Source organism: Drosophila subpulchrella, chromosome 3R, assembly GCF_014743375.2.
Source record: "Drosophila subpulchrella strain 33 F10 #4 breed RU33 chromosome 3R, RU_Dsub_v1.1 Primary Assembly, whole genome shotgun sequence".
NCBI classification, from domain to species: domain Eukaryota; kingdom Metazoa; phylum Arthropoda; class Insecta; order Diptera; family Drosophilidae; genus Drosophila; species Drosophila subpulchrella.
The window spans coordinates 19,198,866-19,223,291 of record NC_050609.1 but is presented as its reverse complement, the minus strand read 5'-3'; the positions used below and the strand labels follow the sequence as shown (position 1 = coordinate 19,223,291).

At 42.2% G+C, this 24,426-nt stretch overlaps 3 protein-coding genes across 6 annotated transcripts in view; 1 reads left to right on the top strand and 2 right to left on the bottom strand.

The window, feature by feature from the left end:
- The first annotated feature begins 1,042 nt into the window (after nt 1-1,042).
- Nucleotides 1,043-18,920, top strand: LOC119562581 (protein mesh). Of its 4 annotated transcripts, none has more exons than XM_037875807.1 (15): nt 1,043-1,142; nt 1,337-1,792; nt 5,211-5,446; nt 5,583-5,770; nt 11,660-11,837; nt 12,046-12,183; nt 12,744-12,912; nt 13,317-13,911; nt 15,207-15,329; nt 15,483-15,641; nt 15,917-16,661; nt 16,725-17,143; nt 17,207-17,394; nt 17,672-18,031; nt 18,101-18,573. In XM_037875807.1, the coding sequence occupies exons 2-15, from the start codon at nt 1,393-1,395 to the stop codon at nt 18,571-18,573; spliced, it is 4,371 nt and encodes a 1,456-aa protein (XP_037731735.1). In that variant the 5' UTR covers nt 1,043-1,142; nt 1,337-1,392. The 4 variants fall into 4 exon arrangements, with proteins under 4 accessions (XP_037731735.1, XP_037731740.1, XP_037731755.1 ...); XM_037875812.1 differs by having other exon boundaries at nt 1,121-1,142; nt 1,340-1,792; XM_037875827.1 differs by lacking the exon at nt 1,043-1,142 and having other exon boundaries at nt 1,393-1,792; nt 17,672-17,911; nt 17,981-18,031.
- LOC119562602 (protein bottleneck) lies at nt 2,653-3,564 on the bottom strand. The gene has a single exon (XM_037875836.1). The coding sequence runs from the start codon at nt 3,562-3,564 to the stop codon at nt 2,653-2,655; it is 912 nt and encodes a 303-aa protein (XP_037731764.1).
- Nucleotides 18,921-20,544: 1,624 nt separating the features above from the next.
- LOC119547418 (guanylate cyclase soluble subunit beta-1) overlaps nt 20,545-24,426 on the bottom strand; it is a 51,098-nt gene continuing 47,216 nt past the window's right edge. The window contains exon 18 of the mRNA XM_037854272.1: nt 20,545-21,648. The gene's annotated coding sequence lies outside the window, so the exon portion shown is untranslated. The remainder of the gene's footprint in view (nt 21,649-24,426) is intronic.

Here is a 24,426-nt window from a genome sequence, read left to right as displayed (position 1 = left end):
TGGTCATAGGTGGCTGGAATTTCGAAATTGTTTCTTATCAGCCCTGCAAAGCTGATAATGCAAAAGGTTCGCTGGCCACTAATTGATAGTTTTTGTGAGAGGTAAAAATAGGGGAGAATTTTATCTATTAAATTAGTCATACATAGAGGAATGTTTAAAAGTAACTAGCCACAAGGTAAAGCCCTGTTAATATTAGTGACAAAACTTCTTTCTTTTGTAGAATTTAAAATCTTTAATTTAATGATGTTATGTTAATTTTATAAAAATTGGCTTATAAAACTAAAACTCACTTAACTTAACGACCTTGACTTTTTTTAAATACTTAAATTTATCTATAAGAATTAGTTATTCTTTTTTCGATCATTCTGAATTTGCCCAATAATTTTACTAGTAAATGCAATAATAAAATCCTATCCTTCGGTTTTTATCAAAGATATTTATTATCAGCCTTATTTATTTATGAACTGTTTAAAGAGTTTTATTCAGAAAATTTTAAGTCTATCATTTTCTCTTCAAAACGGCTGTACTTATCTTTATAATATCCATTCTGTTCTTTGTTTCTTCATTAATGACGACCATGACACTTTCATGGCCTAATGAAATCAATCCCTAGGCTTTTTTGACATCAACTGTCATTCATAAAACGTAAGCTGCATCGGAAATACCTTTTTGATGGTCGGTAATGGGTCATTGTCTATAATTAAACCGGAAGCGTGCTCTCGTATGTATATTCCTCTTGCATGTGTAGGCTTTACAGTCCATTCAGTGTTTCAGAAAATGGCGCGTCATGAGTGTGATTAACTGTAATGGGAGTGAATCACAAAAATCGGCCAAAGTCAACAGAGAGGAATATATATCTCGAATATAATATGGGAGTAAACAAATGGGTTTAAATCTAGAGCACAGAAAAGAGCGCGGAGCCTCCCGAAAAAGCCGAGAAGGAATGCGTTATCTGTGCGTAATGTTCCAATGATAAGATATGGCCAACTTTATCTGGCCGATAAGGTGATGTTTCACAATCGGGTAGACGGCGACAGGTGAACAGAACCGAGTTTTGGCAACGCCCCAATCGGATCGTTAGAGTTAACTTTGCTTCAGTCTTAGCTGAGCGGCTCGCTGCAACGAACGTGTTTTTCTGCCTGGTAATTGAAAATAAATTGAAAATTGGTGACAAGTGATAAGAAAACTGATAAGCTTTTTTCCTAACTGGTGATGTCATCAAGTGAAAATGGTTAAAAACGAGGAAAATTGTGCATAAAAAGTGAAAAACTGCAAACATAACTGAGTGATATAAAAGAAAATATATTTAATTTACACCTTGATGTCTTTCTTTTAGCAGTGAAACGAAAAAACGAATTACCAATTAAGTGATAAATCGAAATCGAAGTGAAAATGCGCTTCAAACTGTTTTTGGTTTGTGCGCTGGCCTGCGGCTTTATGGCCTATGTCCTGGCCAACGAGAATATATCGACGGAGGAGTTCGAGGATCAGATAATAAATGCAGTTCCCGAGCCGGTGAAGGCGGATAAACCCAAAAATCAGGCGGAGTTCGTGGAGGTTCCGAAGGCCACACCCGTGGTCAAAAAGGTGGAGGAGGAGGAGAAGCCGAAAACCAAACCTCTGGCACTCCAGAAACCCACTCTGATTCCCGTGGTCCATGTGACCAGTCGGGGAACCGATGATATCCTGACCGTCGCCGGATTGAAGCCCCAGAAAATGTTTGGAGCCCTCGTAATGCCAAACGACTACTTGGGCGAGCTGTACGACGTGGACAACAGCGGCTACAATTGGGGTGAGTCGATTTCGTTGTCCCTGGGCGCTGATTCAGTTCCACCCCATTACTCATACGCCGCGTTGACTATCTTATCAGAACAGCTCAGTGGGTTTCAGTTTGGTTTAGTTACCAATATTTGCTCGATAACCTGTTCGTTCGTTCAGGTGTTGTAAGCTCCCTCTCTCTCATTTTCTCTCTCTGTTTTGCCCGATAAGATAATGCCCGGGGTTGAGGCATTAAAAAGCTAACGGTCTTCTTGTTTTCCGCTTCGGCAAACAAAACAAGTGCGTGGTGGGGTAGGGAGTATATATATGTATTACATATCGGTGTGGACACAAGGGGTACATAGAGCACATAGTCTTGCGTGAATCAGTTTACAACCTCTGGTAGAGTGTGGATTTTGCAATTGCAAAGGCAGCTCTGTTTTATCAGTCGTCCAGAACTGATATATGGGCTATCCGGAATTGGTATTGGAATTTTTCCCTATATTAGTCAGAGCTCTTTGTTCGACGGTGATTATGAGATAGAAAGGATTGGTTGTGGGAGAAGCATAGCCCTGGAATTCAATCTCTGATGCGGTGATGATTCATTACTTAAAGTTAGTACAGGAATAGTTTGGGAACTATATATTTGTAGGGATATAAAATACTTCTTTGCTTTTAATAATTTTTGCATTTAGTTTCACCTTAACCTTTTTTTCGCATGGGTTTTGATTGGTATTTTCCTAATAACCCTCCCATTTCCCAATTAAAAACATGTATGTTTTGCTTCCGATATTATATATTGGAATTGTCTTTAAAAGCTTAGGCTAACTTAGACTAAAGTAAGGTCTATCCTAGGGAACCTAAATGTACAATATATAGTAGGGATTCCTGATCTTAGGCACTCATTGAGATGCGTTGCTCGTACTCTGCGATGCGCAGTCTCACAGGAACCACTAGGCTGAGATCCTCCATGAAGGCGTGGTTCTGGGTTCTTACCGTGACATTGGTGTTCTGCCTCAGAATAATGGCCCTGGACTTGTCCATCGAGGGATTCCGGCGCAGGGACCTCTTGCGCAGGCTGCCCCCCTTGTCGACGCCCATGCTTGGGGCAAGGGGCGTGGCAAACAGTCTTTTGGGCTTGGGCGGTGGCACTTGACCACCGCTGAGGGATCCATTGCTGCCCAGGAAACTGTTGGTGGTGCTGCTGTTGGCGGTGGTGGTGGCTATGTTCTGTGGACGGGTGGTGCGCAACATGGCTATGAAGCGGTTGTTGGTGGCGCCACCTGGCTGCAGCAGTTTGTTGAAACCCGACTCAAAGGTGTTGGTCAGCTTGTTGAAGAAGTTGATTTTGTCGGTGACTGTGGGTTGCTGCTCCGGTTCGGGATGTTGCTCCTGTGCTGGCCGTTGCTCCTGTTGCAGTGGCTTATGTTGCTCCTGCTGCTCCCGCTGCCCTGTGGTCTGTGGTTTCTCCTGGCCATTATTTCGCTTGGACATTTCCAGTACCTTCTCCCTCAGCTCCATGGACCAGCGCTTCTGGGCCGTATGCAATTTGGGACGGAGCGGGGAAATGCCATTACCGGGCTCCTCCGCTTTGGCCAATTCCAGGGCCAGTTGGGTGGTGAATCGCGGCTTGGGGGTGGAGGTGATGGTCGGTGGCGGCCGGGTGGACATGTCCTCGTCAATGTCCATTTCCAGTTCGCTGATGAATGAGGAGGAGGAACGGGAGGCCCCTGGACTGGCGAAGTCCGGCGACGAGGGACTCAGTTTGTAGTTGTAGAACTGGAAGTTGAAAGTGCTGATGCTCATGTTGAAGGCTGATGAACGAATGTGATGCTGTTGCCAGGACGGCAGGCCTTATATAGCTGGGATTCTGGGACTACCTGCTCTAGTTTCAACACCGGCCAGCTGGTACGGGGACCTCAGGTAGCTGGCCAGCTTAGCTTGACTCCATTCCGGGAAACTACCTAAGCCCTGCAAGTAAAAAAGGGCAACATTTCCCGGTAATTGCAACCCGAGCACGCGAATTTTGCGTGTTTTCCGCGCACCAATTTTACACAAATCTTTTTGCTAATCCGCGCGCTGTTATAGGGTCCTTGCAAAAAGGATTAGCGAGGGTACTAATTCATAAACAGCTTAAAAACGTAAAATCGCGACAGATGTTCAGGGTTTCTAGAAGATAGGTCCTCTGGGTTTTATGACCCACTCTTAGCTGTTGACGTTTCATTAGCTGGCTCATTACAATCAAAATCAATGCAATTAATGGCCAATAATTCAGTCGGCACTCGGCAATTGACAGCTGGCCAAACAGACGTAGAAAATGAGAGAGGGGAAATGAAAAACGAAATTATAAAATACATCTGCAATTTTCATTTACTGAAGGCGAATACGCAATTATACAGCGATGGAATGGCGAAATTACTATGCAGAAAGGCGAAAAGAGGTGTCGGGATCTTAATAGGGTTCATAATTAATTGATGGAATTATTTATGAAGCTTAAGGCGAAACTATGGAGAGAGTTTTCTTTGAATTATTAAGGCATTTCAGTATTTAAAAGCATGTCTGTAAGGAAAAGCAAAGAACAGATAAGAAGTGAGAAGTTATAATTACATCAAAGTTTTATAGTAATATTGCCAATAGCTCAATAAGAAGTCAGAATAAATAAATGATAAATATATATACATTTTAATAACTTATTGCTTCTGTTTGATCCGCAAATTAAATACAAGAAAGTGCAAGTTTGTGGTGAAACTTTGAGTGTTAAAAGAAAAAGTTTCTCGAAAAATAGCAACAAAACGATACATCAGTTAGTTAGACTGCTAATTGATTTATGGAAGAACACGATTATAGTCAAACTTTAGAAGTGCCCATAAAATATTCTTGGAAATTGCAATGAATGTCCTTCACAACCTCAACTCAACTCCTCGGGGATGCCGGAAATATTTTGAAATCTTTGCCAGGAGTTTGCCACGAAAACTTCGCCAGCAATTTAAGTTTTTGACCAGCATGAGGAGCAATATCCTTAAGCGGATCCCGGGTCCTTCCAGCGGCTCCTGTTTCGGTGTCCATTGGGAACGTCAGCTTTGCACTTAATCAGCTTAAATTGCTTTAAAAGGCCAGCGGCGAAAGGAAATTAGGAGAAAGAGGAGAACGAGGGAAGACAGCCAAGTTTGCAGCAAAGAAATGAATATTAACTGTGACCTTTAATGGCCAAGCACCCGGAACGGGAGCTGCGAGGATGTGGGTGGTGGGTGGCTGGAAAGTTGCAGCCGGAAAATGCAAAAAAGCCAGGAAAAAGTTTTCTTTTCACTTTATGCCGTGCAACGCAGCAAGTGCAAGGGATAATATTGTGGAATTGAAAAAGTAATCTCCCGGGATTAGGTGTGAAATTATAATGATAGGCCACAGCTCTCGCCTCTCTAAGCTATTTGTCTCTTTGCTCCACCTCCTTGCAGATCCCAGTAACAACGTGGCCCCATCGAGCCCGGCTTCGACGGCAGCCGGAGGCTATACCATTACGTCCACCAGGTTGGCCGAGCTCAGGAGCACCTTCATGTACTGGTACTTCGACAAGGACATGTACGGAGGACGTGGCGACTACCAGTTCGACATCCACGCCTCCATGACGCAGCTCCACAAGAATCTTAACTTCCAGCTGCCGTTCTACGGATTCCGATTCAACTACACTAGGGTAAGGATCTATCTAAAATGTAAATGTAAATGTTCTATCTAAAATTTTAAAAAATATTTAATCCTTTATAACAATTCAATAATAACAATAAATTAGAATAAACTGTAATCTAATTGAAAATTCCCTCCCTTCACAGCTTTCCCTCAATGGCTACTTGGAGTTCTCGGATCCACCAGAGTACCTCACCTATCCCCTGGTTTTCCCCATCAAGGACTGGCCCGCCAAGAGGGATCCCTCCTTCATGGGCATCTTTTTCAGCAAGTGCCGAGTGGGTCGTATTTATCCATCGGATATTGACCAGCGGACGCCCGGCGTTTACTTCCGGTAAGACAATGCATCTCGCATCTCAATCTATTCCCGCATCCTCGCTCTCCCCGCTCGCATTTCCGGTTCGTTTGTATTTATTTGCCAACCATATTTATTTGCCTTTGTTTCTCGTGGCATTTGCATATGCAAAACCAGTACACAGCACGCGCCAAACAAAAGTATTTATACGTATATATTCGTTCTACGTGCGCCCGTCGTCATTTACTGAAAACTAACACAATCTAGCATGAGTGTGTGCGTGTCCCACTCGCCACTTCCGGTGGCCCCGTTTCGCATGTGTGTGCGCTCGTGTTTTTGGGCCTGCATTTATGCATATGGCCTTCCAAAAGGTATGATTTATTTGACACAAGATTTGTTCTGCATTAACTCAAGGGATTAAACTGTGATAGAACTGGATTTAAGGATATTTTGCGACCATTTAATCTAGTTTTTTTTAGTATTTATAAAGGATTCAGAGTGGGGTTTTTAATTTCGAATAACATCTCTCCTGATGGTGCCAAAAAGTATGCTTTAAAATAGGTGAAACCCAAAGGTGCTTATTTCAAATTAAAAGCGATTTCAAACATCGAATTCATTTTGATAAATTTAAAATGATATTAAAGAGTATGTCCATTTTCGCCTTGCTGCAGCCTTAACCTCCAGCATTGTTTGTCATTGTTAGTGCTTCGTTGCTTGTTACTGTCATTTATTGCCCCAGAATTCTGCATTATTTCAGTGGCACCTGTACCTCCCCGCAATATTTCTGGGACCCCATGGCGCTAACTGCCAGCAGATTTCCACCTCCATTATTTTCCCGCTGATTTCAGAATGCATTGGTGCGTGAATTCATTTCGAAATGTCCATCGTCCTGATGCATTGTGAAGGATTTTACAGAAAAGAGCATGCAACTCCATTCAACGCGATTCCATCAGAATGAAACAATGGCATTTCGGTGCTGGAATCCCTACTTTAATTACATTCAGTTGCCCTGCACTTTTTCTATGTACTTTTCGAGGACAATGTTTAAATTTATACAAACATGAATTCCCATTATTTTTTTGTTGCCTTCCCCCGGCTAATTATGCAAATGAATGCCAGTGGGGGTTAAAAAGTTATTTGTGGTGTATTTATATGGGTTACCCCAGGGCAGCGGTATAAAAAAGCCCTTACAAATTCTGTAATCGCACACAAAAAAAAGCAGCCACTCAAAAATGCATTAATTAGTTAAAGCGAGTTTCATCTTAAATTGCTCTTTGGTTAACCCGCAGTTCCGAGCTATTTGGAGCATAAATTATTGCTGCTCGCCTACATTGTTTCCCCAGGCTTACATTTCATGGCTCTCAAGGAACAAGAACAGGGATAAAAAAGACGGAAGAGGAGAGCATAAATTACTTCAAAGTGACACAGAATGACAAGTCGGTTGAGGGATGTCTGCATGCTGGAAAATGCAAGTGGTTTTACCAACAAAAAAGATAGGCGAAAAATTACAAGAGTGGTCCAATCAATCTGACAGCATTATGAATGGTTTAAAGCGGTGTAAGATAAATGTTTTCCATTGAATTGTCCCTGGCATTTTCGTCTTTTTCCGTTCACTGGGTTTGTTGTCAACACTTTGTGACGCCGGCTGACAAATTGCCACACCAGAGCAATTAACATCCTACGAGGAACAGGATTGCAAGGATGGTGGTGCCATGCAATGCATTTTTATAGTTTTACACAGTCCGACAATATGTCAAACTTGCTTTTCGCATAACTCGTTCAATGGCACGGACCCTGGCATTTAATTGTCTTCGCCTCGAGTACAGCACCATCAAGGGAAAATGCTCAGCCAAACTTTGATGTGTGCACTGGGAAAAATGTATTAAATAAAGAATTCTTTACAGACACCCTAAAATTTATCACAAAAATGTCTAGCCCATTAAATCTGAATTTTTGTAGGGTACTAGAATCGCTTTAAAGGGTGTCAAAAAGTATGCAATACAACATTTTATAAGTCCATCTGATTTGAGGATTCCATATATTTTGTTGCATACTTCAAGACACCTTTAAATTTATTTCTTTAAGTAGTGCTTATAATAATGGAACTAACTATTTTTAACAAGGAAACTTCTTGATTTTGCTAATCGTTTTTTGCTCAGTGCATCTGTGAGTGGGAGTACAGAGGTATTACAGAATGGGGAGTGACTGGAGCTGTGACTGGAATTTAATTTAAATAACTTTGCATGGCGCTGAAGATAAAGAAGCCAAGCAGAGCGAATAGCGAAATGCGAGTGATGTACAAGGGCTGGCCACCCAACTCCACCCGTTGACCCCCCCATTGTACCACCCACTATTAAAGCCATCCCTTCCCCATCGACATCCTCCCACATGTCGGACCCTACTTATTTCGCATCAATTTAATTACACACTCGCACTTAGCGTTCAGCATTGGATTAGCTGAAAGTGCAGGACATTGCGCATACGCCGCGTGGACCGCCGTCCACTTTGAGCATTAAATTCATTATGAGCGCACGTTTAATTACACACACAAACGTTTAGCCGCGTCGGTTGGCGAATAAAAACTTAATGTCGTTTGTTCAGGATTTTTTTCCTTTGTTAAACGCTTCAAACTTTGTCAGCTTGTGAATTTCGATGTGTATGGGGTCTTTTTTTTGGCAAGTACGGGAATTACTGCAGGTCCTGTAAGCGTTTAATTGTTGTTTGGCGAGGGAAGCTTCAAACGGAATCTTAATTGCCGGCCTGCGTTGGCGCAATTAAAACATTTTCGGCTGTAAGCTCTTTGCGGCAAAGGAGTCAAAGGTGCATTTGAAAAAGAAGGAAATTAGGACATTAAAATGCACAAAGGGCTTTGAAGGGAAATAAAAAAAGATTATTAAAAAATATTATTATTTCCAAGACTTGCTTTAAAATTACAGTAATAATACCAATTTCAACAGAAAATACATAAAAAGGGAATGTTTTCAGATGAATTCTTTTCCTAAAGTGCATACTAGCCAAAAGTCACTTTCCCTAAAATTTATAGAATTCAGGCATAGCACTCTAAGTTCTTTACCCAAGTTCCTTGAAAGTGTTTTTGGCCAAAGTTGTTCTCTATAACCGGGGCGCCATAATAATGCCGCTTCATTATTCCCTTTTGCCAATCATAACAAGAACTTCCCCAATCCTTCGGCCCCCAAAACCGCCTCCCCCATCGTCCTTGGCTGGGCCATTTGCAAGTCTCTGTTTGCACTTACTGGTGAGAGCGCTTTCTGCTTTCTCCGCGCTGTTTTCTGCAGCTTACATGCAATTTTCGCCATTTTCTTTAAGTACGGCCATTGTTTCACTTTCATTTACACCCCGAGAGATGGAATTGGGCCACACGGCAAAAGGCAAAAGGCGAAGACGGAGACATGGCTGAAACGGTGGATAAGGGGGCTGAAAGGGATGAGGGGGCGGGCCTCAAATATTTCCATGCAAAGCGGCGAAAAGGCATTTTAACCTACAAATGCAGACAAAACTGTGGCAGCGCCCGAATGTATGCAATAAAGTACATAATGGCGCAGTTCAAGAACTGGCCTGCGATGGGAAAATGGGGAAATGGCGGGCAGGGGGCGGGAAATTGGGTGGAAAAGCTGCACGGAGCTCGACTTATGTACGAGCTTCTGCTGAGTTTCTATGACTTTTTTGCGACTCTCTCTACGTCGACACGGCGGGAAAAAGTCTTTACATAATATTTAAAGATTTTATCTCTTTTATTGAGATTGGAAATTCAAAGGTATATAAAGAGTTCGATTTTATAGATTCTGAAAGTTGTTTTTACGAAAATATTTTATTTCAACACAGATATTACTATAGTTCTTAAACTTTTTAAATATGGTGCTTAAAAGTATTCAGTATAGTATATCGTAGCATACTTTAAGACACCCTTTGTGGTTATTTTAAACATCTACAGATTTATCTGGAAAAACTTAAGCCTACATTTCTGGCTAGAATTTTTTCTCAGTGCTAGTATAAATGTATGTGGCTTTTTGGCTTACTTACACGTAAAAGTCTACGGGTCTGCGGCTGTTTTTGGCTGCTGCGCGCGCATTTCTAGGCTGAGTGACAATTCGCATTTTTTTAGCCCGAATGTCAATTGCAGACTTTTAAAGTTTTTGCTCTGGGCAAACACAAATGATAAACTATGCTAGTGTGGGGTTTTGTGTGTGTGCGGTTATCTCTGAGAAGAAGAAGGTTCTTTTGGCCATGGCATGCGGTTTTTGCAGGCTGCCAACAAACGTTTTCTATTTTTTATGCTTGTCGAGGGGTAGGAAAGTGTAATTTAGTAATTCATTTCCACTGCCATCTGCTGCCAGTTATAATTTATGTGCCCTCAAAAATTGAAAAGCACATCCTGGCGGCACTTAAATAAATGTTGTATGATAATGGCTGCATTATGAGTTTTTATTGCGGATCGTCCGAGTGTTAATAAATAAGCTGAACATCGGGGTAAATACCATTCCACCACTCATGTTTGTTTGCAATTCCAGAGCTCGGTCTGTGCGTTTCATTTATCACTACAAACGCCGGGGCAAAATCAATAAAATGTTACCGGGAAAATGCAAATAGAAAATGGCCCACATTCATCTTTGTTTGCCACACACAGAAATGCTGGAGCATAACGAGTTTTTCGATTTGAATTGTTATATATGTAGGTTGGCAGTTGCCCTAAATGAATGTCCTTGTCAAAGCAACTGGGAATTAGTTTACATTTGCTGATACTCTGGAGCCAAAGACTTTGTTAGATTTTATTAAATGTCATAGAGCACTGATGGAAAGTTACAATTTGTTTCTGCTCAATTAAGGTGTTTCTGTGAGTTTGCTAAACAAAATGCAAGGTTTTCCAAATGTATAGAGCTTAATTGAGGGCTCCGAATCTAATTAAGAGGCTACGAGTGAAAGCACTTTTGTATTTCTTTTGTATTATTGTAGTCCCGTTTGGTTATTTTGCCTACATTTAACTATGCATTAGGGAAATATATCTTTAAGCCATAAATCCATCCCAGTTTTGGTTGCAACGAAATGAGTACAATCTGTTTTCCATTTTCATTTAAAATTCAATTTGAATACTTTCAATTATTTATTTCCGTTTCGAATTTGGTCGAATGCCTCTATTAGCAAAATCGAACCACCCCAGTTTGAATTTTTAGTTCGATTTGCGGCCAGCATCTGGACATGTTTGTATTGACCCGACGGTTCATTTGATAAGCCTCTTATGCCAACCAAGAGCTTTGACAATCCTCAATTGTTCACCTCGATTCCAGTGCAATTGTCCGGCAATGAAAATTCGCTTAAGTTGTACGTTGTAAGGGGACTGAATCAAAGGCGGCTGGTGTAATAAAAAATCCCCCCGGTAAATCGGCTTAAGATTTATTTGTCTGGTATGCGAAATGGATTGGAATGGCTTTTGTCTAAGCATTTTGCATGAATCCCCGCCTTTAATTCAGCCAAACTGGCTTAAAGCGATTTATGTGGCAGCCAGCACGGGGGAGCAAACAAACAGCTTGAAGTGCGGAGCTCGCGGCGTATGCGTAATGAATAATTAAAGCATATAAATCATACGCCACGTAGCCGCGATGGCGTCGCCAATGTGTCGGCCGTCGATACGAACACCACTTCCCCAAAAACACACTTGAAAGTGCTCACGAGAGCGTAAAATAAATGAAATGTTTATGAAAATATGCCCAGCAGGAAAAGTAATGAGGAAGCGCCAAAATCAGAAATCTCTCCGCCTGCTCCCTGATTTATATGCCGAACATCGAATCCATTTATCATCTGGCAGACGCCGAGCCGAAATTTCCCTTGCATCCGATTTGTTTTCCCATTTTCGCACCAGCCACATGAGTCTCAGAAGTCTCAAACTGACGGAAAATCCTGTTCTATTTGCAGAGTGGAACGTGATCTCATGGGTCGTACGGACCGATTCGGAGTGGAGGTACGGGAACGCACCATGTGGGACATTCGTCAGGGAGTCGTGGGTGCCGACACCTTCGTTCCTAAGCACGTGGTGATCGCCACCTGGAAGAACGTCTCGTTCGCCGGTGGAATCGACAACTCCCTCTACACGGTAAGTGGTCTACTCTGATTTATCATGTAGTTAATTTTGGCCTTATAAAAGTGTTAAGAACTACATATATAAGGAACATTCAGTAAATATTTGGACCTTGTAGCTCTAGTGGCTTGGGCTCCCTTTTAACTTCCACAATTTTAAATACCGTTTTATATATATATAGAATATTTTTAAAATAAGTAACAATTGTTTGTGTACTCCACAGACCAACACCTTCCAAATGGTCCTGGCTACCGATGAGGTCTACACCTATATCATCTTCAACTATGCTGTTTTGAACTGGCTTTCGCACACTGAGGCTGGAGGCGATACCACAAAGGGCGAGGGCGGAGTTCCTGCATATGTAAGTGGTCAAACTCTCCCTTTTTTTTAGTCCTTTCACTTTTTGTCGGTTGGCACTCAATTAAACAGTTGACTACCAGGGGAAAACTTGCCAACTGATTGTGAGGGAAGAGGTTTGTTGGCATGTTTGCTCTGGTGATTTGTTCGGCAATCAAAAGGGAAAAGTAAAGTGCAAGTTGAGGACTCACAGAAAAGGATTCCTTAATATGCATAAAGTTTGTTCTAACAACTTTCAGAATCCTTGATAATCAATGAAAAAATACCTAACTGTCTACAACTTTAAATTTCCTTTGCCAAGAATCACTCATCAAGAATCACTCATCAAATTTACAATTATCATAAACTCAAATCGTTTTGCGTTTGAAACTCGAGTCCTCTTCAGCCTGCAGCCACTTCCAGTAATTAAACGCACAATTTAAACTTTGCCTAAGCCCGAAACATAATTGCGAACTTTGTGAACAGTTAATTAAATGTGTGAGCGATCCGAATGCATGTGCTAATTACACCGTGGCCCCGAAAACCCCCTTCCTACTGACATATGAACTTCTACACCCTTTTCAGGTCGGTTTCAATGCCGGCAACGGCACCCAGGCCTACGAGTATACGCCCTACAGCCAGAACATGGTGATTCGGGACCTGGCCAACAGAGGATGGGCCAATGGCTTCCCGGGTCGTCACATTTTCCGCGTGGACGAGCAGATTCTAATTGGCTCCTGCAACAAGGATATCGGTACGTTTGATTGCATTGCCACTTTAATCGATGGCCCTGAAGTTTAGCAACAGTTTTGGGGGTTTGGGTAACTACTCACTGTTAAAAGGAATTTTTGCGATTCAGATCCTAGGAATTCCATTGAAAATCGATTTTAAAATTATAATAAAGTGTTCTTAAAAGCGTTGTAAGTAACTTAACTTTTTCTTTTGAAAATTTAAATCTTTAAAATCAGTTTCTTCACTTCTGCTTTGGCTATTACGATAGCAAAAATGTTTTTTGTTTTCCAGTAAGCTTAAACTCATTTTTTATTTTCAGAGTAGTTAAATAAATCTCTTAAAATTGCTTAAATACATATTTAGTTTCGCAGTAGCTTCATAAGTTTCCTAAAAACTGATATAAAATGAAATATATATTTTAATTAGATGCTGCCCTGCTGCCTTTGACCTTCGCCCCCGAGTCTGGCAACATGCTGGGTGGTCAAGTCGTCAACATCACCGGCCCCTGTTTTGACCCCAGTATCAGAGTGACCTGCCACTTCGATACGGAATCCGTGCTGGGAACCTATGTGGACAGGAACCGAGTGATCTGTGTGCAGCCCTATCTGAAGGCCGAGGGATACATTCGCTTCCAGATCTCCGTGGGCACGCAGAGATTCAAGTGGCGCGGAAAGTACTTCGTGGAGACCCCGGCTGCCGCCACCGAGAAAATCTTCTTCGCCAACGACGATGTGCACAAGAAGAATCCCAGCGAGATCCGCATCACCTGGAACCAGTACAATTTGACCTCGAATGCCAATGCCAACGTGATGATCTCGCTGTGGGGCTACCGGGAGACCAAGATCGAGCCCCAACTGGAGTACATCGATGTTATCGAAGCCGCGTACTCGAATTCAGGAAGCTACGTGATCACGCCCTCGAATTACCTTAACCGAAACAATATTAACCGGGACATGCAGTTCGGCTTCCTCCAGATCAACCTCACCCAGCCCGATCAGTACTCAGGATTGGCCATCAGTCCGTAAGTAGAGAGATTAAATCCTCCATAACTAAAATTCGAGCATTACAATTGTATTTCGCTTTATTTAAACTTACTTAACCATCTGCTTTTCATAGCTAGCCTTATATAAATCAATTTACTCGTTCAGTTGCATTTGCAGTAACCCCGGATCCCTCCCCAGATTCCTTTGTTATTACGATTTAATTGATTCTCGGTTGTCTCAATGTGTCATCTCAGTGCCTTGATGGTCTATCCTTGTTTTTATTCAATTTGTCGGGCAATTTCAATGACAATGAGAACGGGCTCTTCCAGAGAGCCACTAGATACCAGTTGCGATGGTAAACCCTTCCCTTCCCTTCGGTTGTAATCAATTTGCTCTGGCTTGGCTTGGCTGAAGATTGCTTATTATGACAGCCTGTAATTGCGTGGCATTCTCGAAGCTAATCAATAATGGAAATGTGTTTTTAATGGCCTCGGCCAATGGTAATCGCTGTCATGTTTGTTAGCCAGTCCTCTGCATCTAAGCCTTTTCCTTCCCGTCCTGCAATTATTTTGCACTTAAACCTGAATCATCTTCCGAACCATAAAATTTGCTGGCCAAAAATACAAGTTGTATTTTGTAGATGCCCAGTTTGACGACCAGGAATTTCGGGGGTTCATTGAGTAAATCAGGTCTGCACAGAGAGAAAATACTAAGGTTTCATTAAAAAAAGAATATTAGAAGAAATCAGGTAGTTAAATCAAATCAATACTAACAATTATCTTAAAGATGAATCACGTTTGTCAGTCCTTAAAATATTTTTAACTTCCATAGAGATACACGGAAACACATCTTTTGTCATCAAACCATTGTTCTTTTGATAGTGCCATAAATTATACAAGAATCGTTCCCTTTTTTCGCCCCTGTTTCTTTTCCCCCAAGACGCAATATAAAACCATTTTATTCTTTTTGGTTTACGGCACCTTTGGGTGTCGTTAGCCGGCCCAAAGTGGCGGGTGCCCAAATATATTGCAGCATTGTTTCAACATTTAATTTCCATTTGATGACCGGGTAATTGTGAAAACTTAATGAAAAATATTTCCATGGCAGCTCGAGGCGTGAATTGCCATTGAAGGCTAACTAGGCAACAGCTAATGGCAATATCGTGTTGCTCGTCAGAAAAGAGAAGGTTAAATCGCGTTTATTAGCTGGCATTTGGCAGGGAAGCCTGCACGAATGTCAAAGGTGGATGAATGTCATTCTTCGTGCCGCTTCCCTTGAAATTAATCTTTGGCATACATTTTCACAATGCAATTTCCCATTTTCCCGCTTCCAGGGTCCTGTGGTCCCGACCGATTCCATTGGCCTGGTATATGGCGCCCCAGTGGGAGCGACAGCATGGAAAACGCTGGGCGAGAGCTCTCTGCGATAATTGGATTCGCGCCGACCGATTCCTCAGGTAAGGCTCAACAAATATGCATTTGCATTTGCCCCGCTAATTAAAAGCAACCGAAAACGCCGATGGGGATTGGCCAAATGGGTGCTGGCTAATTAGCCGAGGATTGCAATAAAGGGACCTCCCGCCTGAACATTCAAATTCCCCATTTCGCAGGAACTTTGCCGCCGACCTTCCACTGTGCCCCTGCACCTTGGACCAGGCTGTCCTGGACAAGGGACGCTTCCGCCCGGATCGGGAGTGCGACAAGGACTCGAACCCCAGCTGCCTGAGGCATCGCGGAGCCATCCACTGTGTGGTCAGCGGAACGCCAGTGTGAGTGGCTTTAAAAAAATATAGTTTATGATTTATGAAACCAAAGAGGGCTAAAGAAATAAATGAATTTTTAAATCACTTCAAAGGGTGTCCAAAAGTATGCAACAAAATATGGATGTAATTCTTTTACAGCATACTTTTAGACACCCTCAGAAATATTTTCGTAACCCTAGCGATCTCCTAACTGATTATTAAAATATTTTAAATTTTGGTTTTGAGAATTAAATATATATATTGATATCCTTTAATAACCCTAACTTTTCCCCGTTCTTCAGTGCCCAAGGAGCTGAGCAGCAGTGCTGCTACGACCGCTACGGCTTCCTGATGCTGACCTACGACCAGATGTGGGGCTCCCGACCCCGCCGCGTCCACAACCTGGGCAAGATGCCCTGGAACGAGGCCAGCAAGGTGCCCTCGCTGTCCATGTGGTTCCACGACATGCGTCCCTTCTACTCCTGCTGCTTCTGGCAGGAGGAGCAGGCGGTGGGCTGCGAGACGTACCGCTTCGAGCGACGTCCTTCGCAGGACTGCGTGGCCTACCAGGCGCCGGGAATCGCCGGCGTCTTCGGAGATCCCCACTTTGTGACCTTCGACGGCACGGCCTACACCTTCAACGGCCTGGGCGAGTTCGTCCTGGCACGCAGCGTGGATGAGAGCAATAAGTTCGAGGTGCAAGGACGATTCGAGCAGCTGCCAAATAACTACTATGGCGAGGTGAAGGCCACTCACTTGACGGCGGTGGCGATGAGGGGAAATACCACCACGACGATTGAGGTCCGCCTGCGTCCTCTGCACGCCAGGTGGCGCTATCGCCTGGATGTCCTCGCTGATGGCCGCAGGATTTACTTCGATCGGGAGAGTCTGAAGTTTCAGCACTTCGATGGTGTAACCGTATACACGCCGACCTATCTGCTTAATCAGTCCCAGGTGGTGGTGCAGTTCGATGCGGGAATCGGAGTTGAGGTCGTGGAGAACGAGGGCTACATGACGGGTCGCGTCTTCCTGCCCTGGAAGTTTATAGTGAGTGCAAAATAATATTTCTCATTTTTTCTATTTCATTTTAATAATTTATTATCATTTCAGAACAAAACAGCTGGTCTTTTTGGCAACTGGAGTTTCAATAAATTAGACGACTTTATGCTGCCTAATGGTCAAGTGGCTTCTCTAAATCTGAATGATCTGCGTAGTATCCACACCAACTTTGGTATCAAATGGATGCTCTCGGACCGCGAGGTTCCCGGAGTGGGAGCAGCGCTTTTTACCCGGGAGTTCGGAAGGATGTCCAGTTACTATGCGAATGCCACCTTCCAGCCAAATTATGTCCTGGACCCTGCGGACTTCCTGCCCACCAATCGTACTTATGATCTGGAGAGAGCTGAAGAACTCTGTGGCGAGTGTATGCAGTGTCAATATGATTATGCAATGACCTTAAATCGAGATTTGGCGCACTATACCAAGAACTACTACGACACCATAGTCAATATGCAGGCCGAGAATGCAGTGTAAGGTTTAGATTTTATAGGTAGAGCCCAAAATTGAAGGACTAACAATGTTATTTCTTACAGTCGCGTGGTATCCTGTGGTGTTTTGCAGACCCCCCGATTCGGCCGAAAGCTGAGCTTTGATTTCATGCCTGGAGCCAAGGTGTCCTTTGAGTGTAATGAGGGCTTTATCCTGATCGGAGATCAACGTCGTGAGTGTTTGTCCAACGGCCTGTGGAATGTTCCTGAATACGGATACACCGAGTGTCTACGTAAGTACCAAAAGCAATATCCCTTTGATTAGAGTCCCCTAAATCTAACCTACTGACTGACTGAAGTAAGGCTTTATCTATGCTTTTTAATAATTGAAAAATACTTATTACTTAAATATATATTAAATCTTAAAATATTATTACTCGGATACTAAAAGATTCCTAAAAACCGGACCTAGAAAAAAATAACTAACCCAGTCAGCCAGTACATAGTGGGAATGTGTTCTTGAGCCCCCTTGATCCTCACCAATCCTTATCAACCTTTGACCCCGTGCAGGTGAGGTGTACTACACGCGTCGCGTCGCTTTCATAGCAATTGGCATTATCTTCCTGGTGATCTGCCCACTGATGCTGTGCATCGTGTGTGGCGTGTATCGCTATCGCCAGAAGCAGCTGAAGGAGGATCCCCAGTGGCAGATGCCCATGCTGCCCCGCTCGAGGGCTAGTTCCGCTCGTAATCTGAGAACGCTCAACTACGACGATGACAGCGATACGGATGCCAGCACATTGAAGAAAAGTAGGTCCTACGACAAAGTATATCGCACGAACGAACCATTACCGGGCAAACCGCAAATTGATTTTCCAGCTAAGAAATGGGATCTGGATGAGAACGACGAGGATGTGACCTCATCGGAAGGTAGTGAAAATAGAAACAGCTCAAAGTTAGCCAGGGACATTTCCTACATTAATCCGAACGTAACCACAGGTGAGAAGCCGAAGCAGCTGGGTCGCCGATCCCTGCACTCCGCCTCCGGAACGGACTTGGATCAGCGCGGATCGCCGGTGGACGAGGATCATCATCCCGACGAGGACGATGACTTCGATGAGGCGGATGTCCACACGGGCACCACCCATCCGGCTGGATATCACCAGCCCCTGTCGCCGGAGGAGGCGGACCAGCTGCACCGCCAGCAGTACAGTCCCACGTTCAGTGGCCTGGACAGCCGCACCAGTGGTGCCAGCTCCATAAACTACACACCCCAGGCGGCGTTACAGAACCGCTTCGGAGGAGTGCCAGTGCTGCCCAGCAATACCCAGTACTACAGCAGGCCCCCCTCGAGTGTGAACGCCGTGCCCCTGCGCACAGCACCTACGCCCCTGACGCAGGACACCGGCCTGCCATCGCCCCCACTGGCCACCTCGCCCACTCCCTCGGTGCAAAAGTCCACGGAGGTCTGAGGATCCGAACTCATCCCGGTCCCCACTAGCTGCAAAGTTCAAATAGGAGCCACCCACAAATAATAACTAATTTTAAGTACCTGTTATTGCCGCTTACTTTGAACCACCCACCTGCCCATGATGTTTTCCATTTCTATTGTTGTACTGCTGTTTTTCCCGAGGCCATGACCACATCAAATATTAACACCTAACATATAACAATTATTTAATAGTCCCAATCCGAAACCGAATCCTTGTACATTAAGCATAATTCTAACGGCAAACCATTTGTATTTACGTCGGCCCAGGTAAACAATCATCATTTTATACATTGAATAAAACCAAAAACACTTGTTTATAGTAGTTTACTTGTAAATATTGAATAATGTTTTCCGTTCTCCTTGCAGGCTAATTCGATAATGCCAATTGTTACATGAAAGTTGACACTTCGCAGGGTTCGCTTTGTTTGCTATTTAACTGCCTGTCAATTTTCTGTAATAATTTGCATGGGCAGGCGGGTTGCATTGCAGATTAAACTGGAAAAAGTGGGCAGAGGAAATTTTGAAAATAATTTAAAATAAAAACGGTTGGCTTAAGAATTAAAAATCCTATCTTATGGATATTCAAAAACCTAAACCTGTTAATACCACACCTTTTAAAATCAGTAAAGGTGTTTCTTATTATTTTATATGCTATCCCGCCAATTTTGTCCAGTGTAATATTACCAATGCAACGACAGTGCAAACGAAAATTACATGAAATTTACAACGAAGCAACGAGACCGAAGCCAAAGACATTAATCTTCAACTGTCACAGTGTTTTTTTGTGCTTTTCCTTATTGTTGTTGTTACCACTGCCACGCCCTAGTACTCCACCTACGCCCCCTTCCATCGGGACAGAATGTATTGTGTGCATTACGCCAATGTCAATCAATCTTGAGCAAATTGATGGACAAGTTGCCGTTACTTATGTCTGTTTGTCCGCCGGCGAATCCTTGGTCCTCCTCATCAATGTGAGGGTATAGCCCGTTCTATCTGGGAAATAGACACAACCCAATGCCAGGACGACGAGGTCTCAAAACTAGGCGACTATGTAGTTTCCAGCCTTGAGTGGTTGGATGGATGGCAGGGAAAAGCTAGATGGATAGCCCAGTTGGCTGCTTTATTTATGAGCAGAGATGGAAAGGTAACACGTTTGAAAAGGATAAGGTAGAAGGTATATGGCAAAAATAAAGTATTTTTCACATAAACGTCCTCAAGTAAATGGAATGTAAATTAAATCAGTTACATCTTCAAAAAACTGTTCTTCATATTTTGTTCTTAATGAATTTTCTTTCCTATTTGTTATGTTAAAAATAGTTTATCGTAGATATATGGGTATTGTAAAGAGTATTTCAAGTGCTATATAAACCAAAGATTCCATAACCTGAATACTTCCATCACTGTTCGTAGAACCCCTTGCTCAAGTCCCCCGTCCTTCGACCCCCGAAGAATCCTTTGTCTATTTTCGATTGCATACCTTTGCAGGACATGAGGAGCATTCGGCGCGGGTGGCTAGCATTTCGCTGGGAATGGTCCTGCTCATCCTGATTCCCTGCCTTTTACTCCTGGTTTGCGGGGCGAATTATTGGATTCGCGAACGAATCGCCAGGGAGGAGGAAGAAGCAGCCCAGGCTCTGTTGCCGAAATCCAAGTGGCAGAGCTCGAAACAACATGTAATTTGATTACCACATTGATGAGCTGCCGAGGAAATGCGATCGTGTGCTGAATTACAAACCACATCATGGACTCAAAAACCTCAGATGTAATTACCCAATTTTATTGTAAATTGAACCTGCATCACAACATTATTTATTAACCAACAAATAAAATAAAACAGAAAAAAGACTTCGGTGATTTCATTTTTAACTAAAAATTCAAATGTAGAGATGAAAGAATGGAAATCATTTAGTACTTACCTACAATCTTTAAAGCTATAAAGTCACCTTCCACATTTCAGGGTTCAATGAAATATTTTTATTTGCTTCTGCGTATGTTTATCTTGCGATTTACTCTTGGGTTACAGTTACATATTGATTTTACTTTAACATATTTAACATTTACTCCACGTTGTGTACAGATGAAAGTAGATAGGGGGCGGAAAGATGGGGTTGAGGGCTTAGTTAGTTAGCACTTAACACTTCTTAGCCTTTTTACAGTACAAGTAAGTAACTTAGATTTAACACTCAACACCTCTTTGGACCAACAAAAAACAAATCGAGTCTTAAGCTACGCTTTGCCTTAGAAGAACATTCAGCTGAACAGTTGGATATATTTGTATTAGAGTATTTGCTCTGTGCACATTGATATTGCTATGAGTATATCTATATATAGGTTTGTATTAACTATAGTCCATAATTTCAGGGAGAGAGACTTCCGGCGTGATGGCTTATAAACTATAAAGCTATTTTTCAGTTATAGTAAAGTTGAGATTTGTCCTTCGTAACAATGGCCATAGATCAATGGAAACTTAAACGAACTTTGTGGGTCGGAGAGCTCTTAACCTATAGTCCTATTTTCTTGATGCTGCACTATGGACCTAAGAACATTTATCCATGTAAATACTTGGTTGTGTTTCGTTTCGTTTCGGTTGTACATTTGTATAGAGTTTACTTTTTGGTGCAGTTGAGTTTGCTAACAATTTGGTTTGTTTTCTGGTCGGTAGCCCTGTATAGAAGTTGACGAACCCAATTACATCTATATATAGTGTGTATATTCATATATCTTTGTCTTTCTGTCTGTTTTTTCCCGTTTGGTGCCTTGTGGTTATGCTAATTTACGTTTACGGCTTAATTAGTTGTCCCAAAAGTTGAGTGGTTTAGTTAGAATATTTGCCTTACATTGTTTCGCTCGTCGATTTTTACAGTTCGAGTAATTTCTGCCTTTAGATTTATATAGTTACACGAAAAAGTTCAGCCTAAGAAACCATCACAAAGTAGAATCATAATAAATACATATTAACAAATTACACTTCCTTTACACAATAGTACACATCTACAAGGATTCACGCAACACACACATAGATGATTTTAAACATTTTTACAGGATAATCCACAGGCTGAAACGAGAAAACAATTTAGAAAGATTTTAGTGGGGATATTAGTATGGCTGCAAACACAAAATGGGAAATATAAATACTCTTATGTCGGTCACGAACTGGCCCCGCATAAAATGCGGTCATTTTCTACACAGGGAAAAATGTTTTTGGCTGCTGGAAAATTTCTTTACCACTATATTAGACTTTAAGAACAAAAATTATCTTTCCATAATTTAATGTTCAATACCTTAAAGTGATATTCAAAATTCCCTTATTTCATGTTAAACTATGAAAACTTTTTAAAACATTGGATAATAAATAAGAAACTTTTATTTCACACTCATATTCAGATAATATGAATATTGGTAATGACCTCTCCCTTTTCCAGAGTTTCTGGGTCTTATATCCCCTATATTTTATTGCAGTGTAGGAAAGGGCTATCGAAATCAGAGTTCTGTTTGTTTGCCTAACCGTTTGGCTCCCGTGAGCACGCAATTCAATTTAACCCTTCACGCCCAATTACGCCGTAAAGCCGGTGCCAGGATCGCAGGACTCGCAGGACACACGAGGTGGAAACAGTGTCAATGTCAAAAGTTGGACTTTGGCCATGTGGAAACGTAACGATACAAAAAACTTGGCTTGTTTTTTCACCCAGCTCTCTTGTTTGTTATGCCAACTGCGTTTTTTGGTGAGGGGGCGTTTCGACCACAAAACAGTCCAACTACAAAGGCGCAAACAACTTTTGATTGCCAAAAACTGGCCAACCTATGTCGGCTGCCTTTGTTGGGGAATTTTCAAAATTTCAATCACGTAAGCAATTCCCTTTCCCTTAGATCCTCACCAAAAAAAGAAAGTTTAGAGGTCTGCCAGGAAACGATTATTTATAGCATTAGGATAGTCAGTTTTACGGTTCCCACCAGTTTTGGTTACAGCCAGGTTTCAGCCATTTGCGGTTTGGCAAGTTTGTTATTTCAATTTGGTTGGAGTGCAAAAAATAAACAGTTTTATATAGATAACTGTGCCGAAAGATCCTAAATGGTGACTCCAGGTGATGCCTTTTTTAGTTTTTACAAAAAAGTTAAACGTAAAAAAACTTACATTTATTTTTTATCAAGAAAGACATTAATAACATTATGATTTTATCTTACATTGTTTTTTTGCCTTTTAAAAATTATTATAACCCGGTTTATGTAATGAATATCTCAGTTGCTGCCCAATCAAAATCACTCCCTCTTCAGCACACGTTTAAAAATAAATAAGATTCGATTGGACCACTCTGCTCGGCATTTTATCTTTGGCATGCAACCGGGAAATGAATAAATAAATCGACGGTGTCGAATGGATGGCAGGGCAGTTGATAGTAATTGCACATGCATGTTAACCCTGAGCCACTGACAGCATTCCCTGCCCCCGTGACCCCCTTCCACACCCCTTTCAGATCCTGCTGACACGCTAAGCAATTTAACAATTTTACAGACAATTAAACAACAACATCCTCGAGTCCTTGGCTGTCCTTCGGCCGAGCTGTCATTGAATCGACTACGACGACAAAATGGCTAAAATGTACTTGCATCTAATGCTGGGCCCCCGATCTCCTCCTCCTTCCGTCGCCACACATAAAATATCGATTAGTTTAATGTGCAAAAATAGCAGCAAGTGTTTCTTTGGGGGTCATCCTGCCACAGCCACAAATATATGTACATAGCCCATTCGCATGGGAATTTTCAACAAATTGAATTAAAATTGTAAATATCGCATCCGAGTGCCTCGAACTTTATGGCCCCACAAATCAAATGCATGAAGGTGGACACACACTCTGTTGGCCAAAAGGAAAGGTTTGAGGGCGATGGAAAGGGGTGGGAAAACGCCAACTTTACACCCCCTTTGCTGTCTGAAAAGTTTACGCCTTTGTCGAGCGGCATTTACAAAAAAAAGAGCAAATCGGCAGAAAGAAAATGCGTTGGTCGAGCAAAAAATCGAGCCGGGAAAAGTGAATCGGAAAATGGTCCATGGAAAGTTACCGATATTGATGTTGCGGGCGTTTCCAAGATTGCTTTGTTTCCCTTTTTCCACTTTCACTGTTTTCGCGGCAAATTGCATTCGATTGGATACAAAGAGCATAAACTTCTGGCTCACACGATTTGCAGCGTTGAAAAATGATGTTCAGGAAAATATATTCGCGCTCGGAAATAAATATTTTCTCAGGTGAGCATTGCAAATGGAAAATGGTGTAGAGAACTTTATGGGTGCCGCAAAAATTACTAGGGCTTTGAAATCCTTTCAAAAGGTGTCTAAAAGTATTGAACAATAAAGTTGGAATCCTGAAGGCAAATGGATGCATTTCGAATGCTGACTTTTTCGCTGCACACTTTTAGACACCTTTATATTACAAAATCTTACTCATTTCTGCGGGAACCCCCAGTATTGAAATTTAATCCCAAAGATACTTATTTTAAGATACCTTTCACAAACTATGTGTATAATAAATATTCCTATCTTAATAAGATCAGAAACTACTTGAACAGGGACTTTAATTTTCTCATTTATTTATGCATATTGGATTTTATTGGGCTTCCTCTTCCTGCCGCTTTTGGCACTTGGAAGCCTTCCAGCAGATGCAACACAGTAGGAATGCATTCAAGTTTAAGTCCCCGGCTGTCATAACAACTGGGACTTCCGACTGCTCCTTACGCACTCCAAAGCCAACTGTATAAACAACGATCCGGCTCAATTTGGTATGGTAAACCCGCCTCAAATTGATTTGTTGTCGGCAGCATTTAGAGGCAAGTAGACTGATTT

Bases quoted from the DNA above. Each gene is read 5' to 3' on its own strand.
- LOC119562602 (XM_037875836.1), bottom strand. From the start codon at position 3,564: ATGAGCATCAGCACTTTCAACTTCCAGTTCTACAACTACAAACTGAGT.
- LOC119562581 (XM_037875817.1), top strand. From the start codon at position 1,393: ATGCGCTTCAAACTGTTTTTGGTTTGTGCGCTGGCCTGCGGCTTTATG. The intron at 5,447-5,582 runs GTAAGGATCTAT...CTCCCTTCACAG, and splicing joins TCCGATTCAACTACACTAGG to CTTTCCCTCAATGGCTACTT. The intron at 18,032-18,100 runs GTAGTGAAAATA...ACGTAACCACAG, and splicing joins GGATGTGACCTCATCGGAAG to GTGAGAAGCCGAAGCAGCTG.